This window comes from Ruditapes philippinarum, unplaced genomic scaffold (genome assembly GCF_026571515.1).
Source record: "Ruditapes philippinarum isolate M1 unplaced genomic scaffold, ASM2657151v2 ctg1393_1_1_1_1, whole genome shotgun sequence".
Classification (NCBI taxonomy): domain Eukaryota; kingdom Metazoa; phylum Mollusca; class Bivalvia; order Venerida; family Veneridae; genus Ruditapes; species Ruditapes philippinarum.
Window position 1 is genome coordinate 186,806 of NW_026864718.1, and position 12,090 is coordinate 198,895.

Here is a 12,090-nt window from a genome sequence, read left to right on the forward strand (position 1 = left end):
TTATCTGTTTTGTTTTTACAATAATAATCTTGTTTTCACTACGTTTGTGTAGAAAGTCCCAGACATGATTCGAAACACAAGCAATGGTAAGGCAAGTGATTTGAAGGTCACCAACTTTAACCACTGGGCAGCAGAAGCCCTAGTGCTTAGAATTTTAAGCAGGATTTGCAAACCTTTATTTCAATTTTGATATGTTCTTTGTTTCTAGGTGAAACTAAGTACTTCAATCTAGGAGGAGCAGTGAGAATAGAGTATGTATAAAATATGATACAGTTATAAAAATGATGCAGTTCTATAAATGATACAGTTTGATAAATGATACAGTTCTATAAATGATACATTTCTATAAATGATATAGCTCTATAAAGTATACAGTTCTATAAATGATACAGTTCGATAAATGATACATTTCTAGGTATAGTTCTATAAATGATACAGTTTGATAAATGATACATTTCGAGATATTGTTCTATAAATGATACAGTTCTATAAATGATACATTCTGTATCTGTATAATAAAGTATGATACAGTTTGATAAATGATACAGTTCTATAAATGATACAGTTCTGTATCTGTATATGATACAGTTTTATAAATGAGACAGTTTTATAAATGATGCAGTTTTATAAATGATACAGTTTTATAAATGATACAGTTCTAGATATAGTTCTATAAATGATACAGTTTTTTAAATGATACAGTTCTAAAAATGATACAGTTTTATTAAATGAAACAGTTTTATAAAATGATATAGTTCTATAAATGATAATTTCTATAAATGGTTCAATTCCATAAATGATACTGTTCTCTATAAATGATACATTTCTATAAATGGTTCAGTTCCATAAATGATACAGTTCTGTAAATAGTTGAGTGACTAGTACAAATTTACAAGAAATAAATGGTATGAATTAGGGTAGCTTTCATGACATAATAGTAGCCTTAATGTGACTTAAGACTGGAACTTAAATGAGGAACCTTTGGAATCTATGTCATCTGTGTAAAATGTTTTCTGCAAAATGCCACATGATTGGAAAAAGTATAACCGAAACAGCACTTTAAGCAGGGGCCACACTATTGTGTTGCTCTACTGACCAATCTTCCCTTCTCATATTTTCTCTTCAGTTACATTTACACATTTCTCCTGTACACTTCAGGTACACCATTGATGACATTCCAAGTGAAGCAAAATTCATTGTCAATGCAAAACTAGGCATCTGTTTTGAGCAAACTCAATGTATATTTAAAACAGACATACTAAAGGATGTTTTCCTAGCTAAGCCATTCTGTAACTGGGATGCCGGATATTTAATAGAAGGTACTAAAAATCTAGTTTGGTATTTAAAAATCTTTCTTTTGTTTTAATATTTAAACATTTCAAGAATCAAAATACTAAAGAAATTTTTCTTTTATGAAATTCAAATTGTCAGTTGTGTCTTTCCGCCTGTAGATATAAATGCCCTGAATATAGAACAACATTAATGTTTTCATTTTGTTTTGTTGTGATTTGATATTTAATTAAACATAAAGTTGAATTGAAACTACTTTTAAAAGTAAACTTCTGCTTTAAATATAATCATTATAGGATTTTCAAAGTAAACAGAATAGCAAGTATATATAAAAGGCTGAATTTCTAAGTTTAAATTTTTGATGAATTTGTTTCTTGGTGGTTTTATTGGCAAAGTTTGGCCACTTTATTAAAATTTTAATTTTAGGGTTTGAGCTTCCAAACTGGTTAAATGACTTCAATTTTGAGCTTGATGGAGACACATTGAAGGATTATATGATTGAGGTGTTGTTTCGTGAACTTGGAATAGCCCCTTATTTACAGGAAGAGCAGTGTGACAAGGCGCTCGCTCCTTATGTTGATGCAACAGAAGGGGTAGCTTCAGGTAAGCATGAAACAAATTTATGAAAATGAAATTAACCTATCACATTGTGCAAGAAAGACAAAGTAATGCTAAAGATTATAGTTTGATTATGAATTATATTGTTGAAGGAAAAGTTTTACATAAGTTCTGCAATGACCACTGATGTAGTATGGTAAACTTTACAATAAGGATTTACGCATATAACCAGCTAAATGGTAGGGCTGTTGGGATATGGTGTATACAGGACAGACTGTGTACTGGAGGTTCTAATTCAGTTTTAGTACTTTGATAACAAGATAACTTCAAAATGTCACAAAACATGATATTTAATAGGCTCAATCTTAAGAACAATAATTATTGCTATTATGAACAATCTTTTTGCTATTCCTTACACAGAATATACTCCTTTTTTACAGCATTTCACTTTACCATTTATCATAATGTTACTTAAAAGATAACAATTTCTTTATTTAGACTGTACTCAGCTGCTTGATTTGGGCACCATACCAGATTTCATGACTTGCTACATTTCTGAATCTTGTAAAAGTTTTAACTGCTGTGTAGATGTCGACTTTGTGAAGAGATCGTTTAGTCTGTATGCACATATTGATGAATGCACACAAACTGTAACAATTGGAATAGAGAAGTTTCGTTTACGAGTGTCCTTGCTCAATTACAACTGGGGATCAGAGGAAGAATTCTCTTTATTTGGAGCCATTAAAATCAGGTATTATAATGTTTCTACAGTAATTATCTCATAATGATCAAAAGAGATGTAGATTTTTTATTTTTAAATAGCATTTTTAACAATGAAAATTATTCAGACTTTCAACTAGTCCCAGAATAATTTAATTTATGGACACAATACATATCATGTCCTATGCTTTTTTGAGGTAAGGCCTTAAATTTAACTTTATCTCAGTGGAATAGCTTTCTTCTTCAGTCAAAATATATGCCTGGATATTCATTTAAACAATTAGATGTCATGCATTGTAAAAGTGAAGTTTCGATTCCAAAAAATTGTAAAGTTTGGTATCATATGTCTATTGTATCAGGTGGGTCTTAGCTGTGTATTTTATGATATACAGTGGAACCTGTCTAATCCGAACTCGTCCGGACCAGAAGAAAAGTTCGGATAAGAAAGGTTTCCGGATTAGAAAGGTTTCCGAATTAGAAGGTTTTTTTTACATGTTTTTTCATGTTATTTGCAAAATAGTTTAAGGAAAGAAAACGGGAATGCATTTGAAATTGCAATTTAGATATTTTATTTTTGCAGTCTTTTATCGTTCATTTTAATACATGTGAATACAAAAATAAAGAAATAAAAATAAATAAATAAGCAAAAATATTATGTCCTCAAGCGTAAGTTAACCTACGATGTTAAACAGGAGGCCGAGACATGATTGAATATTCGTACCAGCATTTGTCAATTGTTGTTTACTCATATCCGAATCAGCGACTATCCGAATTCACTGACAGTTTCCATTAATTTTCATTACTTAATCACGTATCATTGAATCCATTACAAAGGATTAAAAGATATTTCTTTTGAATTATATCAAAATATTTATAGAAGCTGACGAAAAACAATCAATTAAGCAATTATAGAAGATATCAAGGCAATATAAGTGTAATTTTCACACCTTCACAGATCATACGTTTCACCCATTAATCAAGCGAAATAACACTTATCAGTTTGGTGTATGTTTACACCTGCAAGATGTGCGATTATTTGTTATTTTGAATGAAGGTGTGACATTTGGCAAAATCTGTTCGGATCCGAGAGGTAAATTTTATAGTAAAATAAGAACAAAAATTTAAAAAATCGTCCGGAATTCGGAGTAGACAGGTTCCGGATCCGAAAGGTTTTTTACTATTGAAAATAGAACGAATAAAATCGGGACCGGCCACTTCGTTCGGATTAGAAAGGATTCCGGATTAGAAGGGTTCGGATTAGCAAGGCTCCACTGTATTTGTACTCTAGTTTAAAGGGACTCTACTGAGGTTTTTTGACATGATGGGACTGGAAATATTTTTTGAGATTAATGTTCTATTTGATGTAGGTCTAGAATTATAACTTGTATGCAAAATTTCAGATAAGTCGCTTGCTCAGTTTTAAAAAATAACCCCAAATTAAAAAGGGTTGCTTTTCTACTCAAATGGCGCGATAGCTCAGTTGGTTAGACCACTGACTGTCACTCCTGAGGTTCCATGTTCGATCCTGGATAACACCCTTGGGATTTTTCAGAGACACTTTCAGTGTTTCCCACCTACCTAGAGGTTTACTGGTATTAGAAACCCAGATTACCTCGCATGTATCAGTGCTATACACAGGGCATGTAAAAGAACCAAGGGGTCTTTTCAATAAGAGCTAGGGACTGGTTCCGGGACTCACTTGTATCTCATAACTGTCTCTAGAGTCTGGTGAGGTAAGGACTCTACTGGATATAAGTGCTTGCACTTTCGTAGGTTATCCTTGACCACCCGGTCAAAAGAAAATCTATCAATCAAATCAGGCTTAAATAGCACAAAAATATGATTTTCAATTTATTCCGAGTTTATTTCTTAAAATGTCTTTTTCACATCTTCCTGTTAAAAGTGCCCTAGTTGATCGATGTAAGGAATTCAAATTTTATGCTTTTAGGTTTTTGACCTTAATTATTGGAGTTCCTTCAATAAATTCATGTTTCATACATTTCAGTGGGTCTGTAGTTGATTTAGAGACAGAAAACGTGTACATTGTAAACTTACGAATCAGTATTTGTATGAAATCAGCAACTTGTGACGAGGAAGTTGATTTGCTAAAGGATGCTCGATTACCAAAACTTGGATGTCAGCAGAATGAAAATATTGATGGTAATTTAATAGTACAACACAGTTTAACTACAGTTTTGACAAAGTTGACAGACTTAGTAATGCTTTATTTCAGAAAGCAAGGCTTATTGTAATTGTTGTTTCCAGAATTGTTTCAAAAAGCAAATATAGCTTTTATTATTGAAGTTGTACTAATATTATGATCAGTGTTAAAAAAGTTGTAAATGGTTTATGTCAGAATAAAGATGGATGTTTATAGTTTTTTCTAAAACATTTATTTGATTTATTTCATTTTAGATGCAGAACAAAAACTATTACATGTGTACTTCTTATAATGAAGTCTTCACAATATCACATGCACACCTGGATTTCAATTTTCACAAGTACAAGTTTTGAATTTAAGGAACACTTGGATTTTTTATTTCTAATGGAAACTTATTTATTTAGATTTCAGTTTAACTCAATACCTAGAGAGTCAAGGATACAGTCTGGGAGACATAAATCAGCAGCTGCCAGAAAAATTAGCAGACAAGCTGTTAGAAAAACTGGATGTGCTTTCATTTCTTGATGGAAATGATTGTACCTATATCTCCCAATATACAGAGAACACCATAAGTGGTAAAATCTTACCTATTTTAATTTTGTTATTCTTTTGTTGCATTTTAATTACAAAAAAACCATGTAAGTAACATATCACTACAATATAGCTTTTTTATTGAAAGAGTCTCCAATTTTAGTTCTGTCCATGAATTATAGTTTAAAGGGACTCCACTGAGGTTTTTTGACATGACGGCACTGGAAATACTTTTTTAGTTTAATGTTCCATTTGATATAGGTCTTGACCAATATCTTGTGTGCAAATTTTAGATCAGTTGCTCACTCCGTTTTTGCAGAACAATTACTATAATCTAAGTCATGAAAAATGTAACACTCAAATCATGCTAAGTATAGACAAACATGATATTTTAATTTATTTGTGAGTATATTTCTTAATGATCTTTTGAATATCTTTCTGTTATAAGTACCCTAGCTGATCTATGTAAGAAAATCAAATTAAAAATTTTCAACCTCAGTGGAGTTCCTTTAAACAAATAGGTACCCTTAAAACATCTTCTTTGAGTTACATGTTCATGTAGATAGCCGGATACCAACTTATAACAGTTCTAAATCTTCAACAGGATTTGAATCCAAATATTTTCAAAGTCATTCCTATTATTACTCAACATTGAGTTTTCAAATTTTATGATATACTTTAAATCAGCATGTATTTTATATTGTTGCTAATTACACTTTTTCTGTACAGCTAAAAGTGCCTATTATTTGATATAATATTGTTCTATCTCCAGAATGTGAAGGTTTTCAGTTTAAAACGCAGATACCGGATACAATGACTTGTAAAATACCATCAAAATGTACTGCACTCACCTGTTGTGTTGATGTTCCCCTCATCAGGCGCTCGGTGAATATGAGTGTTGATTTAGATGCCTGCAAGTACAGCTTGGTAATCTCTATTGGAAAGTTAACCTCTCATGTATCACTTGTGGACTACACCTTTAATGAGTGGAAGACTTTCAGTTCTGTTGGAGTTTTCAAAATTCAGTAAGTATACAATTAAAGTTAGAGAAATTTCCCAGTATTTTGAAAGAAAGTTATTGAATATAGCAAGAATTATACACCAGTATTTGCAGCTAATATGACAAGAGTCATTATTGGATATGTATGCAATACTGATTGTCACTATAAAGATATATGCAATGTTTTGTATAAGAGGCACATTTAATCAGCTCTTAATCATGTTTATTGATAATCAACAGTTTTATGTACTTACTAAAGAAACTGCACTGAGCATACTTTGAAACATGCAAAAATTGTGTACTCTATTTGTGTGTATAGGATAATGGATGATTTGATCTTTGTTTTAAGTGTTGTGTGGGTAATAGTTAATAGTGTGTACTTTCCTCTTTCTATCACAGTTGTTTCTTTTATCGACACTCATTAATTTTTATTGACTGATTCTTAATATTTGAAGTGGCTGCAAGGCTGAGTAGTTAACGCGTCGGATTAGTAATCTATTAGGATTGCTGACCGCATGGATTCAAACCCTGTCAGGGGCAAGCAGTTGTTTCCTTGAGCAAGAAACTTTACATTCAATGCTTAGTACTGGTTGGTTCCAGGAACGAATTCGAGAGTGTTTCAATAAGCTTATAGCCTCCAACACAATCAAACTAAAATAAATTTGTATAAACTAATATTTGGTAATGTTTGTAACTTACACAGACCTGTACTTTTGTATGAAGTTTCAGGTGTTTTGTGTCAATAGTCACTAAATAAAATTCCTTTAAACTTCTGCTCATATAAAGGTTATATGTTATTAGCTTTACTGACCATGAGTCAACCCAATTAGATCAAATGGTAGAGCATCAGGTTAGTAATCCAAGAGTCTCTGGTTCTGTCTTCGGACAGGGCAAAATCTGTATGTGACAACGTATCACTAACATCAAGTCTAATGGTTATTGTCTGTCACTGAAAATTGGAGCCTAGTGGTCACTTGAAGAGATGTTGGTAATTACTGGTTAGTTACCCAGGAAAGCTGGTTAGGTGGATCATCTAATGAGGTTTGACCGAAACATGTGTTCAAAAATCCAGATATACAAAATGTGACCACAATGGCATCCTTTGGTGTTATATTATTCTTGATTGAATTATATTAAAAAGAAAAGCTAAACTCCAAAAATATCTTGTAGTGATTAACTTAATTTTAGAAATGTTTATATTTTGTGATGTTTGCTGCAGGTACTATATTGAAGATTTGAAATCTGTGAAGAAGTATGTACTGTCAGTAAAGATGTCGGTGTGTTTTGATTCGTCCACCTGTGTATTAGAGACTACAGTGCTGAATGAGGCTGTGCTGCCTCAAAAAGCATGTGAATTTAATGGAGATTATCAAATACCTGGTTAGTATATATACTTTAAAAAATTAAAAAAACTCTTTTTTATAGTCACAAAAGTTTTTTCATGCAAAAGGAGTATAAAAATACTGAAAATCACTTAAAAAGCATGAAATAATAAAAAGAAAATTTATTTGTTTTACATATAAGATTGAAATATATTTCATTCTTGAACACCAGCTATTCTATTTTCACTGCATCTGGTGTTAACTCAGTGAAATCAATTTCAATCTTACATGCAAAACAAACAAATATCCTCTATTTAATACAGTCTTTAAAATGAAAATTATAAATTTTAAAATTTATCTTAGAAAAACCTAATTTTCTCCTATTTTTTTTGTAGGCTTTTCCAAGAGTAAATGGATGGAAGAAAATACAGAAGTGAACCAATATATATCTAAATTACAAGAAGATGCTGGTATTAAAGCTTTACTACGTTCAACACAATGTGTGGTTACTGGAACAGGATGGACGTCTGGTAGATTTTTTTCAACACTTCCTAATCTTTATGAAAATGAAATGATTTCATGTGCTGAACACAATTTTAATGTTATTTAATATGAAAATAATTGTTAAAAAATCATTCTTGAATAATTATAAATAATGAATTTAACCTCGATATTAGCAGTTTTCTTTCCAAAGAAAGTCAGAAACCAAATTGATAGCACTTTGAGAGTTTATTTGTGATGGTGTGAAAGAAAAATGTAATGAAGATTAAAAAGCACTATAAGAAATTTAAAAACAAACACCATAGATTAGACTTAGTAGCACTTTATCTATCTCTTGTCTTTCAGATTGTCAGGATGAGCCAACTTTACCAAGTTTACCTGCCGGAATAAGTTGCCATCTTTCTGAACATTGCTCTAGTTTTGAATGTTGTCTGAATGTTCCTGAGCTTGACAGAACTGTTGCCTTCTATATTGATATTGATGTTTGTAACAATAATTTATCCGTTGGTATTGACAACTTAGGGCATAACCAACCACTGGTGGAATACCCATATGGTAAGCCAACTGTAATTATGCCCCCGCCATGTAATGGCCGGGGCATATAGTGTTACCCTGTTCCTTCCTTCCGTCCTTCTGTCATTCCGTCATCATCAGTTTCCGTTCATTATCTTAAGAACGGTTGCACACATTCAACTCAAATTTGACATATGGATATGTCATGACAAAATACAGGTCAAGTTCGAATTTGGTCATGGTTCGATGATTTTTGGCAGAGTTATGCCCCTTTTACTTTGAAAATAATATGAAATTTCAGTTTCCGTTCATTATCTCCCCAAGGGTACAACACATTCAACTCAAACTTGACATATGGATATGTCATGAGAAAAAAAAGGTCAAGTTCGAATTTGGTTATGGTTCGATGATTTTTGGCAGAGTTATGCCCCTTTTACTTTGAAAAATAATATGAAATTTTCAGTTTCCGTTCATTATCTCCCCAACGGTACAACACATTCAACTCAAACTTGACATATGGATATGTCATGAGAAAATACAGGTCAAGTTCGAATTTGGTCATGGTTCGATGATTTTTGGCAGAGTTATGCCCCTTTTACTTTGAAAATAATATGAAATTTTCAGTTTCCGTTCATTATCTCCCCAACGGTACTACACATTCAACTCAAACTTGACATATGGATATGTCATGAGAAAATACAGGTCAAGTTCGAATTTGGTCATGGTTCGATGATTTTTGGCAGAGTTATGCCCCTTTTACTTTGAAAGTAATATGAAATTTTCAGTTTCCGTTTATTATCTCCCCAATGGTACAACACATTCAACTCAAACTTGACATATGGATATGTTTTTGGAATGCCCAGGCCAAGTTCGAATTTGGTCTTGGTTCAATGATTTTTGGCAGAGTAATGCCCCTTTCACTTTGAAAATAATATGAAATTTACAGTTTCTGTTCATTATCTACCCAACAGTGTTACATATTCAACTTAAATTTGACATATGGATATGTCAAAGGAATGGGCAGGTCAGGTTGGAATTTGGTCATGGTTTGATGATTTTTTTGCAGAGTTATGTCCCTTTCACTTTGAAAATAATATAGATACATCTTAGGAATAAGCAGTTTAAGTTTGAATTTGGTTGTGGTTCAATGATTTTAGACAAACTTATCTTCCTGAATGTTGGAAAAATTTTGAACTTTCAGTTTCAGCACTCATACTTTTAGCCATTATTTTTGAAAGGTTAAGACTGAATAATTTCAGTGCCTTGAACATTGTATGAAAATGGTTTGTGTTAACATTGAAAAGTTTTAAGGGCTTTGAACTTAAAATGAAAATAATAATTAATGCACCATCTGAAATTTTGGCTGCATGCGGGGGCATCCGTGGCATGATGACACATTTCTAGTTTTCTAATATATTTCAAGAAAATAAGTTAAGGCAAAAAATATAAATCTGCATGCAGTTTTTATGAAGTAACACTTAGTTACAAAATACTTATAATTAGATATCCATTGTTTTCATTTGACAGTAGCAGACATGTTTGTCAGAAACTTAGCATTTTTGAATCCATATGTTGATGACTTCATTGGTGCTACTAGTGGAATAAAAACAGTTCATGTATGAAAAGTTGTATATTATATTAAAGGTTTTATTGTATAAATAATTTTAGTTAGTTCTTCTACTAAAAATTATTAATTCATTAATTGATTTATACAGGTAAACAAAAGCAAGTTGATTTGAAGGGAATATTAAACATGAAGTAAGTGTTGTTGTTCTTCTTAATTTTTTTTAATAACTTATGTGATGAATAGATTTTTACAAAATCTTTGCACCATTTGACAATGACTTTGTAATTTGATGTGTATAAAAATATAAAAAGATCATTCACTTGCAAGCTAGTGCTGATACTTTGCTGTTAACTTGATTTGAGAAATTGTCAGATATATTTATTGTTAATGAAAAATTTTTGCAGTGTTTTTTTTTTTTGTTATGCAGTTGTAAAAACATGTCCAAATGATGCAATGTTGAGGCAAATTTGGAAATGAAACATTTTAACTGTGTATTTTTTTAGGTACTTGATCACTGACTCAACAGATACCCAGTATATGCAGGTTTCAGCCGAGATCAATAAGTGTTTTGAACAACCATGTGATGAAACTGTTGTTTTATTGGACAATTTCAATATGGAGAAACCTGTGTGTGATCTGAACTTGGATTTTGAGACACAAGGTATTATTAAAAATATAAAACATTTAAAATGGGTAGCAGTGGTCAGTTGGTCACTTGCTTTTTTATTAGGAGGTCCCATCCCTCGCTTGAGTTCTATTGAGAATGCTGCTAATTACCTTGAAGATAGAGGATTTTATATAATATAAGTCACCATATTATCAGCTCCCATAAACAGAGTAGATAAGAAGTTAATGATTGTTGCCTTCTGACCAAGGGTAAAACTAAATATAAAATAATGTTGAAATGGAAACTTAGAATATAAGGTGTCTTTACTTTACTTCTTTATCTAAATGCTGGACAAAAATTGAAATGAAAAAATAAAAAGTTTAACTGTCTAAAATTATCAAATAATTATTAAAAATATTATTTCCCGCTTTTTTTGATGGGGGTATTTTAAATAAGACCAAACTGCTGATGGTTACATTACCTGCTTTGTTACTAGTGGTTGAAGGCCTGTAAAGAACAAACTAGTTGGATTGTTTTTCTCTGATTTATTACAGTGATTTTTATACCACTTTAAATAGACTTCTTGCAACAAAGATTACTAGTTACAAGAGGGGAGATTTCAAACTTTCAAGAATTAAGATCAGAGGTTAGAATTTTATTATTTAGATTTAATATATTAAGTAAACAAGATTAAGGTTTCAATATTTCAGGTTTCCAGTTGGAAGAGTGGTTAGATAATAAAGGTTTAGCACAGACTGATGTTTTATCTGATAAACAGCTAGCAGAACTTATAGATACACTAGGACTAGGTCCATACTTAATGGAAGACTCCTGTAGTCATTCAGATGATCCCTTTAGCAGAAGTATGAAAGGATGGACTCAAGGTTATTTATAGCTTTTTAAGTTTTAATAAGAATTGGAAATTTACATGTACATGTATATGGAAACTATTAACTAACCATACATGGCATCTTATTATATTCCATGTTTTGCAGTAAGGAAAAATTTGTGCTTATGATTATGAGTAACATGTTTTCCAGAATTAAGTTCTAAATAGTTCTCGTTTAAATTTTTTGTCTTATCTTCCATGTATTTTTTAGCTGTAGGATCTGAAAATATTTTATACCAATGATCTGATATATTAGAATTATCTTTTAGAATGTATTGTAAGCATTTTTGATGCCAGATTATTTAACTTATTTTGGTATGTCAGTTAAGTATGTATGCATCATTAAATCAGCTCTTTCTAAGTCTTATGATTATTATACAAAATTCAAAGAAATTTTCATTTAAAAAAGCTGCTATTAAACACCTTCGCAG

General features: G+C 31.3%; 1 protein-coding gene across 1 annotated transcript in view; it reads left to right on the plus strand.

Moving 5' to 3' along the window:
* Window positions 1-12,090, plus strand: part of LOC132726631 (uncharacterized) — a 134,826-nt gene that overhangs the window by 54,966 nt on the left and 67,770 nt on the right. The window contains exons 53-65 of the mRNA XM_060711976.1: window positions 209-251; window positions 1,159-1,319; window positions 1,717-1,893; window positions 2,347-2,599; window positions 4,574-4,728; window positions 5,134-5,304; window positions 6,033-6,285; window positions 7,480-7,640; window positions 7,978-8,112; window positions 8,429-8,638; window positions 10,312-10,354; window positions 10,667-10,824; window positions 11,481-11,654. Of these exons, the coding sequence (XP_060567959.1) occupies window positions 209-251; window positions 1,159-1,319; window positions 1,717-1,893; window positions 2,347-2,599; window positions 4,574-4,728; window positions 5,134-5,304; window positions 6,033-6,285; window positions 7,480-7,640; window positions 7,978-8,112; window positions 8,429-8,638; window positions 10,312-10,354; window positions 10,667-10,824; window positions 11,481-11,654 (2,094 nt within the window). The remainder of the gene's footprint in view (window positions 1-208; window positions 252-1,158; window positions 1,320-1,716; window positions 1,894-2,346; window positions 2,600-4,573; window positions 4,729-5,133; window positions 5,305-6,032; window positions 6,286-7,479; window positions 7,641-7,977; window positions 8,113-8,428; window positions 8,639-10,311; window positions 10,355-10,666; window positions 10,825-11,480; window positions 11,655-12,090) is intronic.